Genomic DNA, 25,408 nt, shown 5'->3' on the forward strand with positions numbered 1-25,408 from the left:
CACTATAACAATCTCACCCCACTACTGGTGCAAAGACACAGGAAAGACCCAAGCCTTAGGTTTAAGGATGTCCTGTGACTTAATGCTGACCCCTGCAGTGTGCTATGATTTTGCAAAGCCCGGGAGCCTCCTCTCACTATCAGATCCCTTCCCCAGAGCCAAGTAATGCAGATACTGCTCAAGTCACCATCACTTCTCCTCTCTCACCCTTTCCTTACAGGCAGCCACTATGTGGCAGTGCTCTTTAAGACACTTGAAATTATTTCCCACTCTTGGCTTAGACCACCACAGATGGTGCGATGAAGCGGGTAAGAAAACTGATCCATCTGAAAAATAGCACTTTTCCTATATTTATTTATTTACTTTTCCTTTTTGTCAGCTCATTTGTAACCTGGATGGTGAGTCTATTTTTACCTCTTCTACACCTTTCTGGGGAGATGCAGAGCTCAACTGGAGCAAGGTTTGTGGTGGCCAGAGGAGCCAGAAGGCACTGAAGGAGATGGTTGTTTGGTAGCCAGAGTCCTCGGAGACCTTGCAGAGACCGCATGGAGGCACATGTAGGCTTTCATGATCCTAAAAGTTCCCTAACATGGGGATGTGGGATACATGCCACCCTCTTTTTTTCCCCAAACTCCCAATTTTGAAAGAGGAAGAAGAGCTGGGTGCTTTGTCTCCCAGCCCAGGTGGAAGCAACCCTAAGGAGAGAAGAGGAGAGGACTCTTGTCATGATCTGCAGGGAATGTTAAACTGAGCTGGGCCATGTGGAGCTAGGCTGCAGCCTCAAGTGCCAGTCTCTAGTTTCCATTTTGGTTTATCCAGCTGCTGACTGCATTGAAAAGGTGATCCTTTCTGGGCAAGCAAGTGCATTCAGATGACAGGCAGGACAGCAGAAAGAAATGTAAAAGTACTTCTCAGTGAGATCATTCTACTTTTTCAATTGGCTTCTCATATTAAGTCCTTTAATAGGCATCCTTCTTTACCAGGATGCAATGCAGGTTGCAGGGGGCACCTTGCTCCTTGCCTGGTGGTGGCACATTCTATAAATGAGAGTATTGATTTCTTTCTCATGGGTTTGAAATGCAGCCATGTTTGACTGCATATTTGTGTGACCCCTTGAGTTGGTAATGGCCCCATTTCTGAATGAATGGGGAATCAGATCCAGTTGCAAGCTTACTCTTCCTCCCTCGAGGAGCAGATCTATTGCCTGCAATGAAAGGCAGTTAGCAACTATCTGGCAATTTTAATTCTGGCCTATATTGCTCCCATCTCCTGGAGAAAGTTAGCTGTTGTAATTAAAGGTAGTTAGCAGTTCCCTAGCAAGAATAAATACTTGCAATTACAGTCTGTTTTCTCGTTCCCTTGCTACTCGGCTTGGCTGCTCAACTTGTGGGGAAATACCTGCCCCTGGTTCTTGCTAACAGTTTATTGTGACCCCATTCAAGGTTATTCACGAATCCCCATGGAGGGTCATGACCCATAGCTTGAGAAACTCCTGCTACAGAAACAGCTTTCTTTGATTTATTATGTTTCTAATATGCTGGCATTATCTATGTAGCAATGTAAGCAAACGGGTGGTACTTAGTATCATAAACTTCCCTCACCACTGTTTTTGAATACCTTGCTTTTGATTGTGCTGCTTAATTTGCATTTTATCTTACATCATTAACAACATTATTGAGACCAACTCATCATCCATCAAGAAAGAAGATGAGAATATGTTATACATTCTTTATTATTCCTGGAAGTAAGTGTTTGTGCTGCTTATATAAATTAGAGATAAGAAATAATTTTGCTGTCGACAGAATTTAAAGATCTCCAAGACTGATCACTAAAAGGTATTTTGTGGGAAGCTTAATATTCTCTTGATAAGTGATTATGTTGTACTCTGATTTGTTCAGCACTACTGAGTGTAACCCTAACATTTCTGTTCCTGGAACTAATGGGGTTACTCATCGAGGGAGGGTTTCCCCAGAAAGAACAAGGATATTGAAGGCCAGCCCATCACATAATAACTTTAATGCTAAGTAGGAGGCAGGGTGAAAAAAAAATATATCCCTTAGGTGACTCAGGTACTTAGGCTTGAGTAACTAGCCACAGTAAGTGTGATGGATTACTCCATTTCACTACATCAAGAGTTGTAAATTACAGGATACTGGCTGGTTAGACTTCTTCGTCCCTCACCTGAATTGGTTCTAGATACATTTAGGGCAGAGTTTCATTGATCTGCCTACAGTTCATTAATCATTCATGAAAGATCCTAGCTGTACCCCAACACTACCAAGACAAAACAAGTTTTCAGGCAGTAGTAATCACGTTCAGGTTCTCAATCTCCAGAGCCTGCATCTACTTTCTCCATCCTTTATTGCAGTGAGCCAGAGCTTGGGAGCATAAACAACAGATATTCATGTTTCAGTGTGTGTTAAATGAACTACCAAAATTACCTGAAGTGTCACAAACTGCAATCTGTTGTTGAAGGAATATCAGAGAGGAAATTAAATACTTTCATAGTAATTGGGACTGAGCAGTGAAGATAATGGACTGAATATAGCTCCTAAGCATGAGATCTAGCAGTGCTGAGTGGTCCCCAGATTTTTTTTTTTTTAAATCTAGTTGGAAAAAGATTGCTTCATAAACTGCTGGGCTTCAGGCATTTTTGGAAAAGAAGCAAATGAGAACTACTGAAGAATATTTTATGGAGTTTGGAGTGTCTTGGAGGCACTGCAGACAGACGATGAATGCATTTTCCTTTACATCACTCAAGGCATGCTTTGGCAAATAAAAGCCAATAAACTGACCATTGGTGACTCAGATAGTTTGTTTTCCATTTTTCTTCTGATCACTGTTACTGCAAGAGAGCTCAGTCACGGCAGTTGTGTGGAGTTATACCAGGTACAGCAGAGATTTCACTGAGGCAGTGCAGGTGTACATAAGGTGAGAATCTGAACTGTTTCTTTGGTCGTGGTGTAACAATTCTTACTGCCTGTGCATAAGAAAATTGTGTTGCTTCCAGAGAATCCTGGTTGCTTTCTTTGGGTAGTAGGCTTTGCCCTGGAATGATGCAGCAAGCCATTTGTGCTCTTAAGTGATCACCTCCCTTATTAGCAGCCATCCAAACTGCTGGACGCTACCACGCACCTACTGAAGATGAACCTACAGTAGATGAACTTCTACAAGCTAAGGTTGATGCAAGATGTCTTTACTGCATGCTCTTTGGCAATCAGACTTTTATATGTTTTTTTTTTTCCTGTTTTATTTGTCATTATTTTCCACACTGATTCTGTTTTAATTTCTTAAGGTTTTGGTTGGTTTTAGTTTAAATGCATTTCATCCCTAAGCTAGTGAAGCCACGGAAAAGTTTTCTGAATGGCACAACCTGACTGATTGCCATAATTTGGGCTAAAGGACTCTCCATAGCCTTTTTTCTGCTTCAGATTTGGGACTTAAGGCAAAATTCTGGATGATCCTCCTATTGCAGATCCACCTCTGTCCAATCACTCATAGGGTTCTTCACTCTTGTGTTAAGATACGAGTTTAGCCCAGCTTTATTTGTGTGTATCTTACTGAACTGGATGTTACACCTTTGTCTGTGAGATGGAGCTGCCTCCTAGCCTCAACACCGTCCATGCACTGATGTTTATGGACTGTGATCATGTTTTAGAGAAGCTCAGTTAGGACATGGAACAAGGGCACATGTCCAGAGGAAGGCTATGAAGATGATCAGAGAGTTGGCACAGCTCTCATATGAAGAGAACCTGAGAGAGCTGGAATTGTTCAGCTGGAGAAGGGAAGGCTCTGGGGAGACCTTATAGCAATCTTCCAGCACTTAAAGTGAGCCTACAGGAAATATGGGAGGGACATCCCTGGAAGTGTTCAAGAAATATCTGGATGTTGCACTAAGGGGCATGGTTTAGTGGAAAAATATTGGTGGTAGACGGGCATTTGGACTGGATGATCTTGGAGGTCTTTCTCAAGCTTGGTAATTCCACAGTTCTATGACTCTATGACTCTTTATCAGGAATTGCAGTGACAGGACAACGGGTAACAATTATGAACTAAAAGAGGGGAGATTTAGGTTAGATATTAGGCAGAAATTCTTCACGCAGAGGGCGGTGAGGCGCTGGCACAGCTGCCCAGAGAAGCTGTGGTGTCCCATCCCTGCAGGTGCTCAAGGCCAGGTTGGATGGGGCCTTGGGCAGCCTGAGCTGGTGGGGGGCAGCCCTGCCCATGGCAGGGGTTGGGTGGGCTTTGAGGTCCCTTCCAAAGCAAACTATTCTGTGATTCTATGAATTCGTTGTGCTTCACTCCAAGCTTTCACTCCAAGGCATGTTTTCCAAACATATTCTCTCTCTCCTAAAACTCTTGCCAGCTTTCAGCATTCTCTATGAGGAGTGCAGAGCTGCACTGTGTCACAATGGTTTTCTCATCAGGTTTCATCACAAAGTGAAACACCATAGACATGTCCTGCTTAATGCCCTGAGCCCTCCTGGCCACTGGAGCTGTATGAGGAGTCCAGTTCAGGCCACTGATCCTAAGTGATTTTTAACGTGTCTTATCTCAGTGCAATGCTCTGCTCTATGCTACTCCTAGAGGTTTTGTTTGAGGATCACTTTTCAGTGTGGATTTTGGAGGGATTTAAAATCACTTGTAAACTGCAGCTTGAGTGTTTCTCTGTAAATTTGCAATGTACATGTGTGAATGTGAGTTTCACTGTCTGGTTGATATTTATTTAGGATTTACAGGCTGTAAGACTTAGAAGGGTCTCCCCTCCTTCCCCTTTTGGAGTTGGTTATCATCAGAACCACATCTTTAAAGAAACCATAAAACCCTTTCTGGATTTCATGATTTCTCCAGGCCTTTCAACACCCCAGTATTCATTTTTCACTACAGGGTTTTATTATTATATTTTTTGGCGTACATTGTTCTTTCTTCTCTGCTTTGCCCATTAATCCTTATTAATCTTCAGGGGCAGCACAATCTAGCAACTTGAACATGGCACCTGGGATTGAAAGACCTAAGCGCTAATCCTGGCTTTGCAACTGACTTCCATGTGGCTTCAAATGGGCCACGTCTCCGTCTCTGTCTCCCCATCAATCCTACAGAGATAATAATTCTTACTTAACTGTACCTAAATACCTCTCAAGGGCATTGCATTAGGTAGTTAATACTTGTTAAGTGATTTGGCTCTCCGAATTACTGTATAAGCAGCATGAGTATTAATCATTCAGAATTTTATGTAACTGTGAATGTTGAGTCTTCTGCTCTGCATCTGTTCAGGTTTCTCCTGAGTTCTGGCCCTGACCAGCATGCAGCTTTTCAAGGCAGATGGGTTCACTTTTCCAGATGACTTAATCTTTTTTGGTGGGGACAAGCAGAAGGACCTTGGTACTTTACATTGGTGCCTGGAAGGTCCTTGATACTTTACATTAAAAAAATAGTTGTTAACAATGCTAGAGGAAGGTCTCAGTCATCACAAGCAAAGCAACAGCAATCTTGGAAAACATTCTTTGTTTCCAAAGAAGTAGACTTCTTATCCAGGAAAAGACTTGTTGAAGTACTGCTTACGCTCAGGATATCTCAGGCAGAACGTCAGTGTTATGCCAAAGGCTTTCTGAGATTTGGTGAGAAATCTGAGAGCTCAGGATTAAACCAGGATTTATCTGAAATTCCATGTATGTGAAAATGAGAGTAATGCAAGCGTTAGTTCCCTATATACTGGTAAATCTGCCCAGTAAGGTGCTATGTCAACCGTCTGTGAAGCATTTCTTACTACCCAAGTGGTAGTGCTTGGATTGTGCTAGCAGTAAAAAATAAAACAGAGGATAACTTCCTAAGCTGACTGAAACCAGTGGGTCACCTCCTGTGAACTTCAAAGGAGCATGATTTTGTGCAGGAGAAATTGTAGCAATGTTTCCTCAGTCCATTTTATTTAAATCTCAGTTTTGATAAATTAGCTACTGTCAGTTTTCCTTGTTTTTCTTCAAGTCTAACATAACCACTGTCCCTTTTACAATGATGTTTTCTTACAATTTCTTTTCTCCATTAATTTCTTATTTCTTTAACCTCTTCCTTTTTCCATGTTTCTTTTCTTTTCTTGCATCCACAGAGGCCAGTGCAGCAGGTGGGCAGGAGGTGCTCCAGGCACGCAGAAGCAGCCCAGGAGAAGCCCATGGAGGAACAGGCCATCCTCTGCAGTCCACATGCACTGTACAGTGCAGATGTCCATGTGTAGCCATGAAGGACAAACCTGGTAGCCTTCTATGATGTCATTACCACTGGTGCAGAGTCTGGTTGGAGGCCTGTAACTAGCAGTGTGGGGAGAGCAGTGGCCATTATGTACCTTCACTTCAGCAAGGCATCTGACAGCATCTCCCACAGCATCCTTGTTATGGAACAGAAAATGTAGGATAGATGAATGCATGGTGAGGTGGTCTGAGAACTGGCTGACTGGCAGAGCTCAGAGGATGGTTATCAGCGGTGTAGGGTGTGGTTGGAGGCCTGTAACTAGTGGTGATCCCCAGGGATTGGTTCTGGGTCCAGTCTTGACTAGCATATTCATCAGTGGTCTGGATGAAGGGATAGAGTCCACCCTCAGCAAGATTGCTGATGATACAAAGCTGGGAGGATTGGCTGACACACCAGAAGGCTGTGATGTCATTCAACAAGAGCTCAGCTGACTGGAGAGTTAGGCAGGAAGGAACCTGATGAGGTTTAACATGAGCAAGTGTAGAGCCTTGCACCTTGGGAGGAATAATCACAGGCATCAATACAGGTTAGGGGCTGACCTGCTGGAGAGGAATTCTGCAGAGAGGGACTCAGGGGTCCTGGTGGGCAGTAGGCTGGCCATGAGCCAGCAGTATGCCCTGGTGGTCAAGAAGGCCAATGGCATCATGGGGTGCATTAAAGAGAGTGTGGTCAGAAGGCTGAGGGAGGTGATCTTATCCCTCTTCTCTGCCCTGGTGAGGCCACATTTAGACTACTGTGTCCAATTATGGGCTTCTCAGCTCAAAAAAGACAGGGATCTCCTAGAAGAAGTCCAGTGGAGTGCCACAAAGATGATGAAGGGCCTGGAGCATCTTCCAGATAGGAAAGGCTGAGTAACCTGGGTCTGTTCTGCCTAGGGAAATGAAGACTGAGAAGGGATCTGATAAATATTTATAAATATCTGAAGGGAGCTGGGAGGCAAATGGATGAGACCAGGCTCTTCTTGGTGGCATGTAATGACAGGACAAGGAGTAGTGGCCTAAAACTTGAGCATAGGAAGTTTTGTATTAACATGTGGAAGAACTCTATGGTAAGGGTGACAGAGCACTGGAACAGGTTGCCCAGAGGGGTTGTGGAGTCTCCTTCTATGGAGATATTCAAGACACATCTGGATGCCTACGTGCGTGATCTATTGTAGAGTATCTGCTTTGGCAGGGAGGTTGGACTTGATGATATTTTGAGGTCCCTTCCAACCCCTGCAATTCTGTGCTTACATGAGGAGCCCATGGGGCAGCAGTGAATGAGGCCTGGAGATGCACAGTCCACGGATACCCCCACAGGAACGTCCTGGGCCGGAGCTGCAGCCTGTGCAGAGGGGCCCACAATGGGGCAGGAGGGCTGGAAGAGCTGTGCCACCTGTGAGGACCCTTAGGGAGCAGGGGCAGAGAGTAGAGATGGAGGAGTGACAGAGATAAAGCATTATGAACCGATCACAGCCTTCATTTCCTTATGCCAAGTCTGTTTTGCCTGTGACAGTAACTAGCTGGTGATCATTCTGTCCTATCTCAACCCTTTAGCCCTTTTCCATGCTATTTCGCATCCTGTTCCATTGAGGAGGGGCAGTGAGTGTGGTGTGTGGAGTTCAGCTGTTCGTCAGGGTGAAGCCACCACAGCTGTCAGCACCTCCCCAGCCAGGGCTGTGTGCCCAGGGGGAGCGCAGCTGGTGGAGCTGTGGCTCTGCCTTCTGCTTCACTTGTGCAGGGCTGGTGCCAGTGGCTTCCCAAAGCTTGGCTGGTGCTAAAAGCTCACAGGCTGAAAGGGACAGACAGGTACAGCAACGGAGAAACCATGCAGTGGAGTAAGCAAGCACGTGCCCTTTGGGCTCCCGAACGTGTCAAGGGTATGCTCTCCTATTACAGCCCGTAATAGCTGTGGTATTGCAAACAACCTTAATTTGTGCTCTAAATTATCTGTGGCTGTGGGTTATTTAACAGTCCTCCTGCAGGCAAGCTGCAATGAATTTCCCTGAAGGCAAACAGAGGTTTATGGCCACCCCTGTGTGGGGCACAGGCCCAGAGGCAGTGGCTGACTGCAGCAAGGGCTCACCCTGTGGCAGCATGAGCTGCTAAATGGTGAAACTAATTCAGTGAGGTTTTACAAACATTTGTGCAAGGACGAGGGAAAGCAACTCTGGAGATATAGGGGATAATCCCTCCTTATGCTTCAAATCAGCAGGCATTGCTGGATCAATTGCATCATATGTTCCCATGGCCATCACAACAGGTGTTCATAGAGGAATTCCATTTCACCAGGGAAAAATCTAACCAAAGACAGCAAGAAGGTGGTTGAGGAAGTTACAGGATGTAGTTAAAAAAGCATAAGGTTGACAAGGGTAATACCAGAAGGAAGGGACAGGCCTAGAAGTTGTTCTTGAACTATAACTTAGTTTAGTTGCAGTATCAACATGTAGAAATAAAGAAAAGCACCTGTATTTTATTTTCCAGTCTATTTTTAGAGATTCACACAGAGATCAGAGTGCTGTGTTTGAATTTGCCTGGATTTTGTGCATGTCCGAGAGTCAGGCTGATCCCCAACTGTCATCCACAGTGGCAGCATTCATATTTTAGAGCTAGATCCTGCCTGCCAGTGCATGACAGACAGTGACTCTGATTTTGTAAGATAGGCAGTGATGTGAGCCAAGTTTGGCAGGACAAGACCGAGCACTTATTTTGTTCTATCCGACAGTTTCAGTGAAGCAGTCTTGGTCTTCTTGTCATGCCTGGTAGAAGTGCAAATTTAGATGTCACAGAGATTATAAAATCAGAGCTGGCAAACCAAAGAAAGGCTTGGCTCAGTTGGCTTAAACCTTGCTCTGGATTTTAGCTGTGTTGGATACCAAAGGATTGGTTCTCTAATACACAGGAAATAATGGACTTAGCCGAGTTAAGAAAGGCTGTTACAAAGGCAGTTCCTCTGGTCTGAAAATGCACTTGTGTTGCAGTGACAGATGGCAGTGCAGGCCATTTGGATTAAGAACAGAAGCACCTGAGGGTCCAGCTACTCCTTAACCCTAAACTTACATTTTCCTGTTTTTGCTTATCTCTGCTTTGTGCAGTTTTGCTTGCAATTAGACTCGCATTGGGCAGGGTTCATGAAGTAAGCTTCCCTGACTCAGTGCAGTGAGAAACTTCTCATCAGAAGGATTTTTCTTCAAGTTTATCTGGGCATTTTTTGAAATGTAAGCGTATTTGCAGCAAAGATGCAGGTTCAATCCTTTCTTTTGTTGTTTATTTTTGCTTTCTTCAGGACTGTGTTCTCATCTTCAATTTTCTGCTCATTTTCACTTCTGATCAAGCATTGAATATTGCACTGATGAAGAGGTGAATAAGGGAGCACAGCACTAAAATGACTTAATGTGGTTAATATAGTTGGATGCAGCATATGTGCACACAATTAGTGCTGCCTAAAAATAGTCTTCGTTATGAACAGGGCCATGCTATAATTTGCCTGATCTGGCTGCTCTTTCTGGATGTACCTGGCTCTGCTCTTCACTTGGCTGATCTTCGACATCAGAAAGCTCAGAAAGTGCCATTGTACCAGAGGAGGTTTGATGGAAAGAAAGCTTATAGCCACTTTGTCCCTTCTGCAATTTCTTTCAAAATCCTTTGCAGGTTAATTCAAATTAGCTGCAATATTAGATTCCATATGAAGAAATAGTGCTTATCTAGACTCTGCTAAAAATTACCCTTTCTGGAAGAAAGTGTATGTATAATTGCTCATTTCAATGTAATTTGTAAGTTTTTGAAGACTGTTGGTCCATATCCAGATAGGAGAGGAAAAAGTCCTGCACCTTATTATAAAGATAAATGCATTCTGTCTCACTTGTGTCTGGCTACCACTGAAGTACAGTTTTTGGACCTGATAAATAAATCATTTCTCAGTGCTACTTACGTGGCCACACTGACTGCCACTGTCCATGGGGATGGACTTTTATCCTGTTGCATTAAGAGGGTGGATTTGTCTGGCAGACAGTTCTGCCAGAAACAAGCAGTTTTTGCTCTGAGACCTTAAGCAGACGTGTGATGCGGGGAAGCATGGGCACAGATGTTCCCACTAGAGCTGTGGGAACAACCTGAATCAGCACTAAGCTCTCCATCTTGGCTATGGCCAACAAGCATGGTGTACCCCTGGACTAGAAGCATTCTCTGGCTGTCCCCAGGCTGTGATGGGTAGGGCCAGCCCCCAGCAGCTCCGGGTCAAATCATGCTCCTGAGAGTTTATTTCTCTGCACTGAAGTTGTTTCTCATAACCTTCCTTGAGGCTACTCTTCCCTTGAGGTCTCCCATGGAGGGATATGGGCTCAGTTGGTTTTGGCCACCCTGCAGAAGGGCTGGGTGGTCTCAGGCTGCCTGAGATCCTGTAGGGATGCCTGTCCTCTCCCTTCAATGGGAAGGCAGCGACTCCCTGGCAGGCATTGCCTTCACTCTTTTTTACACGCAGGGAGAAAACCAGCACGAAAATACCCAAGAGCATCATAGCTCACTGCCTCCCTGCACTCCATGTGCCACGGGTGCACTCACCCCCCACCTTCTTTTGCTGTAGCCATGAGATGTTTAAAAAGAAAAAAAGAAAAGAAAAAAAAAAGGACTAAGACTCCGTTTTTCCTTTCAAGATACAGCAGGGGATTGAATTTGGAGCTGCGTCCCTGGGAGGGTGTTCTGATTGCTTCTTCAACTTCTGTTTATACAATTTTACAAAATTTTGGCAGGAATCAAGAGCACATACCAGGGTGTTGGCTTTTATGAATCTCATGGGATGTGAAAGTCAAGCTGACTGGATGAACTTTGGTTACATATTCCAGACAAGCACAATGACTCTATTTATTCAGACTTGGCAGCCAGAACGCAGATTGACTCTGTGGGTAATAAATTTTCACAGCCACAAAACTTCAGCGGCAACCAACCTGATCCCGCACAGAAAAAATGCATGCAAGGAAGCAGACTGGGGCTGCAAAAATATGTTAGATTATTATTCCATGTATGTGTACCAGTCAGTTAATTTATTTGGCTATTGATTGACAAGAATTGCACAAATGAATCCAGGGATCTTTTTCCCCTTAAAGGAACTACTTGCTGTTACAAAATTCTCATATTGTAAAAGGACGAGTAGAAGGAAAAGAATTGTTCGTGTTACAATTGACAATCTCCTTTTAATATTTCACCCAAGACTGATTTAAGTTATCCAGTGACCTCTACAGAGAAGAGCAGGGTATTATAATGGGGACTGCTTCATGTGCTGTGCCACACTTCAAGGAACCTGAAGGCAATAACCACTACAATTCAGCATTCTGAACAATCTTAAGTACAATTTTGACATCTTCATGCTACAAAGCTTCAGATGCTTTCTGGGAGAGATGATGGTGAAATTATTACACTGTGTTATAAATCAAAATGAATTGGCTCTTTAACTTGCAGATTTATGTTAACCACCTCGGTATCTGTTAATTGCTTGCTCTTCAGATATTGATTGGGGATTAAAAAGTATATTTTCTTCAATCTGCGTGATGTAAAATATGCCAACAGGAAATTTTCCCTCTGCATATTAGATTCTATGATCACTGCCTGTAAAATTAAAATGATCAGTTTAAATGGATAAACTACGCTCATTAAAGAGGAAAAATACATTTATGTAATTAAAATTAAGAGACTAATATGTGTGGATAATGTCATTACTGTGGGCATACACACACTCGACTGAAACCCAGCCTCCTTCACCTCTCCTGGGTCTATGAATCTTGCTACCTTAATTGCTGGCATGGAGGGAACATTTGGGATCCCGAGGCTCTTCATCATGCCCCTGTCTTGCATTTGGCCTCTCTTGCCCATTGCTCACATTCTCTGGGTCGTGCACAACCCTCCAAATACCAGCCATAGGACTGCAGTAGCACCTGTCCCTGTCTGCACTCCTGCAGACACTTTCCATTTGCTGCCTGGCAATTTCAAATGCATGCACAAAATTGCCTTCTAGGTTTTCAATTTTTTTTTTTTTTTACCCCAAACTTCCTCATCTAGGAATTAACAAAAAGAAAAGCTTCCCAGCTCTTGCACAGTTCATCTTCAGCTATTTAAGAAATTGGACTACTTAAACGAGTATGATTGCTGAAAGGTCAATTAATTCAGTAAGGAATATCTGAGAATTGCTCGTGTATGGTTCCTATCCCTTCATCTTTGATTTCCTTCTTTCCTGCTCCTGAGCTCAGGAAGAGATTTGAGATTAAAGAGCTTCAGAATTAAAAAGTGAAAGAAAATGGGTTCTTCCTCTGACATTTAGATGTGGATCCATGTTATTTATTTGAAAGAGTGGGTCTGTGTTATTCTTTTTTGGGCCCATTTCCTGCTCAGTAGATGAAAACTTTGTCTTTTGTTTATCCAACAGACATAATCATTTAGGGTTGTTCATTAAGCAAACCTGCAGGTCTCAAGTGAGGTTCTGCAAAGCATTTTGTATAGCCAGAGGCAACCTGTGCCCTCAGGAGCTTTTTGTCTATACAGCCAAGTTAGAAAAAAAATGCAGCTATTCCACTTTAGAGAGAGGGAACCACGCCAGTGTAGCTGCTAGAGGCTGCTCATGTAATGACTGACACTTAGCAATGGGACTTTGGCTCTGCTCCTTGCTGTGCTGATGACAAATGCTGCTTGGCTCTGGGTGCTGGTAGGATAGATATAGTACAGAAGTATAGAGGAGAAAGTCTTGGGCTGGAGCAGACGCTCTGTGAAGCTCTCATTGCTGAGTGAAGACATGGTGTGGCACACACAGACAGAGCAAGCTGAGCACAGGCTATCCCTGCTGCAGGATGCTCAGTATTAAGGGGGATCCCTTGTGCCCTACTCCTGGGATGATCTGTGCCTCCCATCTCTGCATCCCCCCTTCCACACACATCATCCCCCTGCCAGCCCCATGGTGTAACCATGTGCTTGTTACTCTTCAGACAACCACCCTTCTTGTCCCTCACTGGATGTCTCCCTTCGCTGTCTATGTGCTGTGCTTTAAACTATCTAGACAAGCAGAAAGAATAATTAAATGTGAAGTGTTTTGAGATGAAATGTATTAAACAAAAGGAAATTGCATAAATATGTAAATAATTGATTCCATGTGCTGAATCTTCTTAATACAATAAAGCTTTGCTCAAAATAGATGAAATAATGGTTTAATATAAATATGAAAAGGCTTTGACTTACTTGTTGCTTGGAATATATTGTAAAATACAAACTTCTAATAACAACAGTTAAAATAAAATCTGGAAGAGCTTCAGGCCTACATACTAGAGTTATTTGCCTAAGGTCCCGAATTTCAGAAGTCTAGATAGCTCCAGTTATCCTCAATTGAAAAAAAATCACATTTGAAAGCTGCGTTATATCTCAGCCTGGAGCCACTTGTGAGGTGCAACCAGGGCAATGTCTCCTCCTCCTCATACTTTGGTGGAGTCATGGGATGTGCATTTTAGGGCAAGGAGAAAGGAAAGTCGCTCTTGCTCTCCCATTCCTCACCAAATCCATACCAGTATACTGGGAGAGAGCTTGTGATAGTAAAATCTGGCAACTAGGAATTTGGTTGGCCACACAAAAATCAAGATCCAGCTCTACTCTGGTGAGCACAGACCCCCAACCTGAAAAAAAATCCAGCTCTCCTGACCCATAGAAAACATTTGGAGAAGTGTGTGCTCCCAGGCAGGCATTTTGGGGTCCTTAAAGCTCAGGAAAGCGTCCTAGTGACTGTTCCATGGATGACCAGCCAGGGTTCTAGGCAGGTAGGCTGCCCAGGGGCTGGCCGCTATGGCCCAGCTTGTGCTCAAAGAGTTTGGCCTCAATCCCTAATCCAAATTCCTGTTTCTTCCCTCCTTGGCTGCTCTTTAAAACAAAACAAAATTCAATCAGGAGGAGACTGATACGAAAACCTTCTGGGTTGCATCAAGGTAATAAATCAAGACCCCCGCAGAACATTCCCCACAAATACAGCAGTTAGCACATGCAGTCTGGTGCAGAGCAAGAACATCTGTTACTCCATTTACAGTACTTTCATGTATTTTGATAACCTTGATGTATATTTTGAAAAAGCATTAGCAAAATATTTGCAGTATCTCTGTCTCGACAAGAAACATGCTGCAAGTTACATGGTTCTTGTCTGGTTCTTACCTGGTCATTCTCCTCTTCATCGCTGCTTAACTTCAGATCATCTTCTAGCATTCTGGAAAGCAAACAGTAAAATCAGTTATAGTTATGATTTACCAAAATGTTTCAGATCTCTGAGCTACTGTAAAAAAAAAGTAATTGAAATAGAAAATATATTTTATGCCAGTAATACTGTAGAAGTGACACTGTCTTTATAATTTTTTCTTAGACAATTCCTATCAACTTCTTAATTCATTTCCTACAATTGGTGCCTAAGGGAAAATGTTTACTAGAGTAATAATGGATTTTGCAAAGATTATTTTTATTACAATCACCGACAAACAATTTTCATGTGCTAAGAATAATATTTTTGATGCTGACAGGTCAGTAGTCTCTCTGAAAGGAAAATTTTGCTCCGCTTGGCTTTGAGCTCACAAAACACAAGTAGGTATTTACACTGGCAGTACTGCAGCACAAAATAAGATTCACTGATGTTTCCCAAAGGCCATTTTTACTTTATTGCCTGGTTGATGTAAGATTGACATTGACTGAAACGATTAAAACTGAAATGTATTATCTCAGTGCACAGGAGTATGCACAAGGAGTTCACGGTCATATTAATATAGAAAATAATGCATCTTTTCTAAAGGGGATTTCATCCTCCTTTCCCATAGCCTTTCCTCAATTTGCTTCAACTGGCTCTCAAAAAAGAGGAGTTTGTCTTTACTTGCATGCATTTTTTTACTAGCTAAGGTTAAGTAACCGGCAGTTAAAAGAGCTGAGGAGGTGCAAATCTTTCCCCCAGCGCTTGAAAGGTTTTCAAGAATGGGATCTATTTAAAAAAATCCACCCCTGTAATAATAATAATCATTCAGAAAGTTGCTAATTTTTCTTGCGTCCTGGGAAAAGGGAATCTGTAATTTAGCCTCAATTCCAGAAGAAAGCTTGGGGAACAATTTAAACACATTCTGTGACGTGGGTGGTCCCTGGAGTGTAAATATATCAAGAAGACATATGTAGTAATTTCAAACCACCTCCTCGTTCCTGCGCCTGGATCTTCCAAGAGTGTGCCTGAAAAGCGGGTCTCTTAAATGGGCTGCATGGTGTGCCAGGTCTGAAAAGAGTTCTGAGCCTCTCCCTGCTTCTTGAGACTGGCCACTGTTGGCACCGTGCACAGCTGTGTGCACAGCCGCTGCCCTCGAAGTTGTGTCCCTGTTTCCCTGCAGCACCTTTGGGAGGATGTAGGTGTATCAGAACACGAACAGGGGTGGAACAGGAACTCTTGTTCTCTCACCTCTTACAGATTCATGCCTTCTTTCCCCTTCTCCTCCCCTTCCCCCCACCCCCTGCCCCATTCAATTATACTTACGTTGAGATTTTTCCCCTGTAAAACCCACACAGAAAATTAAAAAAAAAAAAAATCTTGTAGTGATGCAGACACCTCAAGACACCCATTATGCTGACAACCTTACAGCAAGTCTCTGGTGTTTCCTCAGGAATTATGCCCACAGCCAGAAAACACTCAGCACGTGCGACAGATATCTAAAGATACCTTTCAGTATCTAAATAGAGTCTATAAGAAAGAAGAGGACAGACTCTTTAGTAGGATAGGACAAGGGGATATGTTGCAACAGGACATGGGGAAATGGTTCCAAACTAAAAGCGGGGAGATCTAGATCAGATATAAGAAAGAAGTTTTCTAAATAAGGGTGCTGAGGCACTGGCACAGGTTGCTCGGAGAGGTGGTAGGTGCCCCGTCCCTGGAGATGCTCATGATGAGTCTGGACAGGGCTCTGAGCAAGCTGATGTAGCTGTAGGTGTCTCCTGCAGGAGAGTTGAACTAGATGACCCTTAATGATCCCATCCAACTCAAACAATTCTGTCATTCTATGAGATAGATGGGATTCATCTTCCAGGTGCTGAAATATGGGAGGGAATGCTTCCTGTAAATGTTGTAAGATCTGTGCTGGCTTTGGGTCCCAAAGTTCACAGGGGATCCTTAGGAACAAACAACATTATAGTTGCTCTTTTGTTGTTGTTGTTGTTGTTGTTGTTGTTGTTAGATTTGTTTGGGCATTCCTGAGAAACTAATGTTGAGAAACATGTAAAAAGCTCCAGTTTGGAATTGAGCATTATGTAATTATACGAGATGAAATCTGCAGGGATCGTTATTTGAGCACAGAGAGATCTGCTTATTGTGTGAAAAGTAGAGCACTTCTGATGGTGTTGCCCATAATTCCTTTGTTTTAGGTTCTTGAATCCCTGCTAGAAAGATGGTAGTTTAGTACATTATTCAACTTGTTAGCTCTTCTCCTAAATAGAAGCTAAAAAACAAAGCTTATAATAAAAAGCAGCTCTATGCTTACTAGTGCCCCATCTTTTTGTGCCAATCTGAAAAAGCATGTATGGTGAGCCTGTGGTTAGATGTTACTTCAAAGCTTTGAAGGCTCCAGGTTGTATGGAAACAGGAGTGGGCTTTAGGCAAGACAAAAGATGTGTGTGCAAGGATCATCCACACAAAAGGAACAAGAAACCACAGTGCTGGCCCATTGAGCTTCCCCTGCTTGTATATCTTAGCCTGTCTTTATTTTTCTTGTCTGTTTCTCATTTTAGAAGTGCTGCTTTCCAAGAAAAGCAGTGCCTGTCCAGGGCTCGTGGCCCCTCTTGGAACTACTGTAAGAGCACAAACAATCCCCAAATACTGGTGATAGGAAAAAGCAAGTCACCATAAAATGATTTCTTGCTTGATTGCTTTTTCGTTTTTCCCCAGAGTGGGATCAGGCCTGCCTGATCCATATATTTGTCACAAGGATGTATCAGGTTAGGAAAGCTTGCCAGACGTAGAGTTCTACCTTGCAAAGGCAGGATCTGATTTCCTACTGTGCAGGAATAACTTCAGTGCCTGAATATCCTGGTGGACTCCCAGGCCGCTTTCACTGCCAAGTCAGACCTAGAGCCCTGATCTACAGAGCACTGCTTGGAACTGAACTGTCACCAGCAACTTCACCTCCATCTGTACCACAGAGCAGAACATTGGGCAGCTCTCAAAGCTCAGGCTGAACTCAACGCGGGGGGAGGAGGAGGCATTGGAGTTTGAGGGATGCCTGTCTGCAGGAAATGTCCTAAAGAAACCAGATCAATTTTGAGTCTGAATGCTTTTGAGAAACAATTTTGCAAATCACTTATCCCACAACAGTGATGATGGTTGAAACAAAAAGTCCACAACTGGACCAGCAGAACCTATTTGAAGAAAGGAGGGGGACAGCAGAGAAGGAAAATACTTAAAGCTTGCAAGACGTCATGTTAATTTTTAATTTATCTGAAAAGCACTTTGGCACAGATTCAGTAAAGACTGAAGTTTGTTAGCAGAGCACTTTCAGATCATGTTTAAATCAACCCCTGCTCAGGATGGAAATTCTTCATGCATGCTGCAATCCAGTACAATGACAGACAAACATAAACAAGTCAACGTGCAAACACAGCTTCTTTAACACTGCCTCTCCACAGTTAATACCTCTTTCAGATTATGCAAAACCCAGGGCAGCAAATGGCATAGAATCATAGAATCCAAGAATCATTATGGTGGGAAAAGACAACTAAAGTAATATAGTCCAGCCATCAAACCATCACCCCCATGCCCACTAAGCTTCGGCAAGATTTTTGGATATGCACTTGACTTTAGCACGGTGAAGCACAGGTAAAACGATGAGTAAATACTGCTTTGTAAACAAAAGCTGGAAAAATCACGTGGTACTGGATGCATCTTTGAAAAGCACACATCACTTAGGGCTTCTGCACTTGAAGAGAGAGTGCATGGATCCGGGTAGTCAGGAAGTTACTTTACAGAACCTAATTATATATATTTTAGTGAAATCTCCATGAGGTCACAGAGGCTGTGAGGGGAGGGAGGCTTGGGCAGGAGCTCTCTCTGCTCTCTAATTAATGCATCTGCTCCTTTATCTGCCAAGAATGTAACAGGTAGAGTAGTAATGAAAGGAAATGAGGATGAGTTCGGGATATTGCAAAATGCCACAGCAAGGCAGCTGGTTTCTTTCTCAAGGAACCAATTATGAGGTTTCAGCCATGGGTGCTGTGCCACTCAATGGGAAAGGAGGGGGGTGAAGAGCTACATATCTAGTGGAAAATAGGCAGAAAGCAGCCTAGAAGGTACTGATACCCAATTTGTGCCAATTTCAATATGACTCAGCATCCAAATCTCTTACATAGCTACTCAGAAAGCCTAATCTCTTTTATCTGGGACTAATTACTATGATGGTTCCACAAGTTGACTGGGAGGCATCTAATTCCACTGCTCATCCCATCATGTTAATGAGCAGGAGATGGTCAAAAGCACCCAGGGTTTGGTATGGTGGAAGTTATGTTCAAAATTTATGGTTAAGCTGAGACTTGTGGCTTCATTATTTTGCTTTTTTTTTTAAATCCTGATTTGCTGCTGTTGGAAAGCAGAGTCCTAAGCAAGAACTGTCTGGGAGACAGCAGGAAGGCATCCAGTTTTCCCTCTGGGAAGTCACACTGAAGTAACATCTAAGTAGGAGGATGGAGCCAGGACTCAAGTCAGAGACTTTTGGATTTGAAAGAGCCAGAGAAGGAATTGCTGGGGAAGAAGTCAATGGTGTGATGTCTGGCAGAGGAGGTCATCATCAGGCAGTTTGGGAATCAGCTGTGACTTTGAAAGTCTGGAGCCAGGCTGCGACACTTATGACACAACCCTACCTTGGAGAGTATCTGCTTTCAGTCAGAAGAGGCTGACTCCCACTTCCCACAACCTCCCTTCAGGTCATTGTAGAGGGCAGTAAGGTCTCCCCTGAACCTCCTCCATCCTGAACAATCCCAGTTCCCTCATTCACTCCCCATAAGGTTTGTGCTCCAGCCCTTCCACAGCTTCGTTCCTTTCTCTGGACATGCTCCAGGGCCTTAATGTCTTTCTTTGTAGTGAGAAGTCCAAAACTGAACACAGGTGTGGCCTCACCAGGGCTAAATACAGAGGGATGATCACTTCCCTGCTCCTGCTGGCTGCACTATTTCTGATACAAGCCATGAAGTCCTTCCTTCCTCTGCAAATTACTTATTGAAATGTAAAACTCTCAAAAAATCAGTGGCTCAGCCTCTGTGGTTTTGTTTTGTGATTAGAGAGCTTGCCTTTTGGCTTGCAAATCAAAGGGCAAGAGAAGTGGCTTCAAAAGAGGTTACAAAAAGGAGGGTGGAAAGTAAAGTACAATGCTGGATAGGTTTTTTCCATGATAGTTCTATTAATTAGAGCAAAAAGAATGAAATGTAAAAGGACAAATATCAATAGTAAATAAATCATTATCACTACTGCTTTAGGAGAGAGCATGCCAATGGTTTGCAAGCCTAGGGCACAAACGTGTATATGTTGCAATTGTCACTTAAAAAAATGCAAAAGTCACCATCTTTGCAATTTGTGAAGGATCTCATGAATGTGCTAATCTGATCAGATGTACTGTTCCATTTTAATGCTGTGTAGCACCTCAATCAGAATACGGCGTTTATTAAGGACTTTTGTGATGTCTGCTCATTATGTAGGAAATGGATCTCAGTAGTGGAAAAATATGTTGATTTTAGCTGAAGAGGAACCCCACAAAGAAAAAAGCTGTGATGAAATATGAAAATCGGATACCTAAGTGCTCATTTGAGTTTATACTGCAACATCTCATCTGAATGAGATGGCTTTGGGGCAAATTATCTGTTTTTTAACACATAATATTGACATTTTGTTTTCTTTCCTATAAATGTGCAGTGACCTTTGAAGATCCGGACATTAATTTCAATATCACCAGAAACCCAGCAAGAAGACAGGTACTTTTCTAAGTAGTGGTATGCAAGGAGGCTTTCAGACCGACTCCAGCTGTTTAAAGTCACAGCTGATGCACCTATAAAGAGAGGAGAAAAAGCACTGGGAAAAAAACCCGGTCCTTTCTGAAAGCACCACATTGTGCAAGATCTTTACCTCTTGTTCCCAGCAAAATGAAAGAGAATGCCAGCTGGGAATCTGCCTTTCATATCCAAACTGTCCTCTTATGTGAGTGGGATTATTTCAGCTAGGGGTGCTCACAGACGTCATTTGACTTATGCACTAATAAGACAAATGTACCTTCACTTTCTGTCTCTTTTTAGTTGCTTTCTAAAACACAAACAGTAGAAAAAATATGCCTGGTAAGAACGATGGAGTTTTCTAACAAGCAAATTAACAGGTTTTCATTTAAAAAAAAAAAGAAAAAAAAAAAAAGAAAGAAAAAGAAAGAGGGGAACAAACATTGTTGTGATTACCTTGGTTACCTGCACATAACAGATGGCCAGTTATATTTGCTACTCATCTACAGCCAAAAGAGGTATTTCAGACAGCTTTGTTTGCTAATCCTAAATACAGGAGTAGTTGTTTTTATACAGCATTAATTTTTAATTAATTGGTGTCTGATTACAAAATTATTTTTCATATTAGTGTCATAACTGATGCAAATCTTTCACTTTAAAATAATTTCATGCATTTATATTTCCTGAAAAGTGTAGTACTTATTCCTGTTTTGTAGAAAACAAATCAGAAGTGTATGGATTGAGGTAAACAAGTAGATCAAGAGGGTATTTTATAAATGCTGTAACTGAGCTTTCAGTCGGCTTGTAAGACCTCTGCAAGAATTGCTTGCAGCATCTGAAATTCAGTTTGAATATATGATGTTTAAGTTGTAAAAACCCATCAACAAATAGTTTGTGTAAGTTCTACTACACAGAAATATGTAGGAAAACATGATTATATAGGATACTGTCAAATCTAATTAAAAACAGAGGAAGAAGGCCAGTAAAATCAGGCTGCTGAAATATTAACGTACTTAATGCTGGAATGAAGTATATATATCAATGTGAGATTTAATTCTAGAGCATACAATTTAAATGCCTGAAAAACTGACTTAGTCCATAGAAATAGAATTAGCAATTTCAATAAAAAATAGATGCTATGAAGAAGTTCTCTGTGCTTGGCTTAAATCCATCTAAGCTGGTCTATGCCATTCTCCAAAACCATTTAAACTGGCTAAATGCTCTGCTAAATTCCTATTACGCTGACGACCTCATTAGAAATGCAAGGTAGTCCTCTTCGGGTAATGCAGCCATTACTCTCTTTGTGAGAAGAAGCTGAAATAAGGCTTCCACCATTTGCATGAGGCTAGGTTCATTTCTCCTTCCCCAGGGATCTCCCCAAGAAGGAGGTGATGGGAGAAAATATTTTACTGTGTGCACATGAAATATGGGGCTGGATGTGTTATGTTAGTCAGATACATCCATATGAAAGCACAAGTAGAAGAGAAAACCTATCAGTCTCTATAGACAGGCTGAAAAGTAGAGTTGCAATTTAGAGGTTAGACCTACTCCTTCCTAAACTTCATACAAACTGAGGGTGTATGCCGTTAGCGTAGGTGGTTCTCAAGGGCTGGCATGGTCAGGGAACCAGAAATTAAACTGAGGGAAAAAATGGGAAAATAGAGCCAGTTGAATCAAATGGAGAAGTTTCAAACTACTTGATAGGGTGGGAAGAATCCAGCTGTAGCCATCCTTGTACACTGCAGGGGTGTTGGACTAGATAACCTTTAAGTGTCCCATCCAACTCAAACAATTTTATGATCCTATAAGAAAACCTCTCAGCACCACTGAGTCCACAGTGGCTCTGTCAGCACAGTGTTTGGGCAGAGGAACACGTAATACCTCCTTAGAAACGAGAAAAAGTCTTCTAAAAGAGGAAATAAAATAGTGTGAGCCGACTTTCCGAGCAAGGAATCCACGTAAAAATGCACATGTACTCAGGGAGAGGGAAGAGTGATGAGCTACTTAGTGGCTTGCGCCTAAACACCAGCCTAAGTAGTCCAATCACTCAGAGGACTTGCCAAAGTTTTATGGCTAATCACACTCTGTGTGACAGGAGGAAACACATTTGGGGCATAAAAGTTCTGAATGAGCTACTTGCAATTTTCCAATCCATTTCTTGCCTCCTTGCCCCTGTTCCTTCCAGGCTCTCTGTGTGTGATTAGCAATTATTTACTAACTCTCTCTCTCTGATTTCCTAGCAATTTCTGATCCTGCCGTCTACAAAATATTAATTTCAAATGTGAAATGAAATAAGAGTGCATGAACTGCTCTGCTGGCATGCGTGTCAGCTGTCATGGCAGAAATCTTGGGGAATTTATGCGTTTGAGATAAAATTGCCACTGCTAAGTCTCCCCACTGAAGGTGCAGTATCTGATTTTGTACTTGGTGATTATTTTCTTATGAATAGCCTCTTTCTGCCTAATCCCCAGCATTATAAGCATCTGTCCTCATATTGGAGTCATCATCCCACACATTTTTATTCTCTTGCTCCCTCGCGAATGACTGCAATCATCTGTAAAATGCTGACCGTTCATTTAGCAGTGTTCATAACTGTGGCTGCAGAGGTGTTTATTCATACTGTGCTGGTTGGGAAAGGGAAAGGAGGCTGTGTAGGCTAGAGGTTCTCAAACTTTGCTCCGGTATCACTGCATCAAAATGAGAAGAGCCTTATATCATCAAAGCAATAGGCAAAGTGGCAGCTCCTCATCCTCGTGTCACCCCCTGCACGCCAGAAGCTCGTGCCATCACTGCACCATGGCATCCTGCCGGGCACTGACTTCTGCTGCTGCTCACCTCCATCTCTAAAGCATTCTCAGAGTTGCAACTGCCCAGGACAGTCTCCACTGAGAATGAGGGAGACCGACGGCCATTCCTTGTTCCAGGATATAAAACATTATGTCACTTTCCTCCAAGCCTCATCTCTTGAAGTGAGACTGAATTACTAAATGTTTCAGACTGCTTGATAACCCGTTCCAGCTTCACTGCTTCTTGCTAAGTTCTACCACTGTTGAATACAATTTCCTTCCTTGTCATAGCTATCAACACTGGATCTCCTCCCTGTTCAGCTGCTCCTTGAGCCAAGATCCCTTGCTGCTATGACCTTCAGAAATGGTTAAGAGCCAGGGATCTTTTAATTTGCATTTAATTGATATTGCATGCCACACATTTTAAAGTCTTAAAGGTCTATTACTATTCATTAGTAACTTTATCAGTCAAAGTTGACAGCTTCTCATAGAACTAAATCAGCTTTGGTTGATAGGAACATGAATTTATTTCCTTGAAAGTAAAAAACTGAACTGCAGTAATTACAATGTTACTCCTCAGTTCCTTAAAGAAACCCTGTTTGGGCTCCCCAGAAACTTTATTTGGGATAGATGCCTTGTGAGCTCTCCATACCCTTCAACTCTCCTACTTCTCTTTAGGAACTCTGCACTGTGTTCACTGTCTGCTGGGATTCTCCTGCATTTCAAGATGCATCACAAGTCCTTAGACATTACTAGCTGGTGCTCTTGATGGCTTGAGGCAGCTTGGAAGCTCTCAGATTTATGGATATTTGTATCTGGTGTGATTTAAAACAATGTATTCACTCTGGACACTGTCCAGATTCCCTGCTTTTTCTTGTACAAAAACATTTATTTAATCTAGTATTATTAAGTGAATTAATATTTCCAGCTAGTAAGAGGTTATTGCTAGAATTTCTTCATCGCTGTTGTATTTATATACTTTAAGAATACCATTGTTTTTCAACTTTCCTTTGGTATCTTCCACTTTCCTTATCACTATTCAGTGTTTTATAATTCCTCTTTTAGATTGATTGCTATTTCCCACTTTCATGTTACATATATTTTATATTTTGTCTCTGTCATTTAGACTGCTCTTTCAGTACTAATATCTACATTTCTTTCACAGCTGAAGCTCAGTAGCTTACAGAAAAGCTCTTTTTCAACTTGAATATGGAAATTCATCCTTTTGCTAGCCTAATAAGCTCTATTAAAAAAAATAAATTATATATATCAAACTTCTATATATGCCCTTGTTTCTATTTTTTTCTACCTCATCAATTTCTGGTCAATATGTTCTTTCACTGTGGGACACCAGCTCTTCCTTGTGGGATGGTTCTTTATTGATAAGGATTGGATAAAATAAAACCAAGATCTAGTTCCCAGGCAATCATGTCCTCCCTATCCAGTGACTGAATTACCTTTCTTTGAAACAGAGAAGAGTCTGTCTGGTGAAATTTCCTCAGTGCCACAAAGATCATGAATTTTTAGTAATCAGCTACAATGGACAGCATCTTCAAAACAAAGTCTTTGGGAATGCATTCATGGCATCTGCCTATGCTTTGCATGCCATCCCCTCTGATGGCTAGAAGTGGGGACACGGTGGCATGTGCATGATGGTGGGCACAGAGAGGTCATCACTGAGCTGCCACAGAGGCACACAGTGGTGGGATGGGAAAATCTGGAAGCTCTTGCCTCCTCCTCACCCTGGTGAACTCCAACCAGCAGCAGCACACCCATGAAAGACAAACAGGACTCACAAAGTTTTTAGCGTTTCCTTTCAAATACTTTTCCTAGACATTTCCTGGAAAGCCACTGTATTTTTCTCAGTCCCGTCTCCAATACTTATAGCTTCATTTAGTTTTAATATAGTTATAAATGGGCTGCAGCGGCCTGCTTCTTTTAATAACTAAGTAAATGAAACTCTGTCTGTAATAATAAATGAACCATCCATCTGGGAGGCCTCCAGTAAAAATTTCAACAGGTATTTATTGCTCCTTTATGTAAACAGTACTCTGGACAATACAAGTGATTATACTCTCTGTCAGCCCTGTCAGGAAGGAGACAGTATAGATTTGGACACAGTCCCACAGAGCGCACACTGAATTTACAGGTTTATCTGACTAGATGAAGACAAAATGATTAAAACAAGCAAACAAACAGACAAGAACCTGGTTGGCTACTGTGAAAGTGAGCAGGCCGTTTCATTTAATGATAAGCTCCATGAGGAGAAAATATGGTAAATAGATGGGTCTGCAGTGCAATGGGTTTCTCACAACATAAGGTGCTTCACAGTCTCTCCCCGCTCCCTAAAAAATCCCAACAACATCAAAACCAAAGTGAAACTCAGAAGTGGAAACAGTT

The 25,408-nt window shown here is 42.4% G+C and overlaps 2 protein-coding genes across 7 annotated transcripts in view; one reads left to right on the plus strand and one right to left on the minus strand.

Moving 5' to 3' along the window:
• The window catches only part of AFF3 (ALF transcription elongation factor 3), a 319,206-nt gene that overhangs the window by 71,847 nt on the left and 221,951 nt on the right, over positions 1-25,408 (minus strand). For all 6 annotated transcript variants that reach the window (XM_052664882.1, XM_052664880.1, XM_052664881.1 and 3 more), the window contains one exon: positions 14,394-14,445. In XM_052664882.1, the coding sequence (XP_052520842.1) occupies positions 14,394-14,445 (52 nt within the window). The remainder of the gene's footprint in view (positions 1-14,393; positions 14,446-25,408) is intronic.
• RPL31 (ribosomal protein L31) overlaps positions 1-25,408 on the plus strand; it is a 662,822-nt gene that overhangs the window by 39,773 nt on the left and 597,641 nt on the right. The window lies entirely within an intron of this gene.

The sequence above is a fragment of the Tympanuchus pallidicinctus genome, unplaced genomic scaffold (genome assembly GCF_026119805.1).
Source record: "Tympanuchus pallidicinctus isolate F22 unplaced genomic scaffold, pur_lepc_1.0 scaffold6, whole genome shotgun sequence".
NCBI lineage: Eukaryota > Metazoa > Chordata > Aves > Galliformes > Phasianidae > Tympanuchus > Tympanuchus pallidicinctus.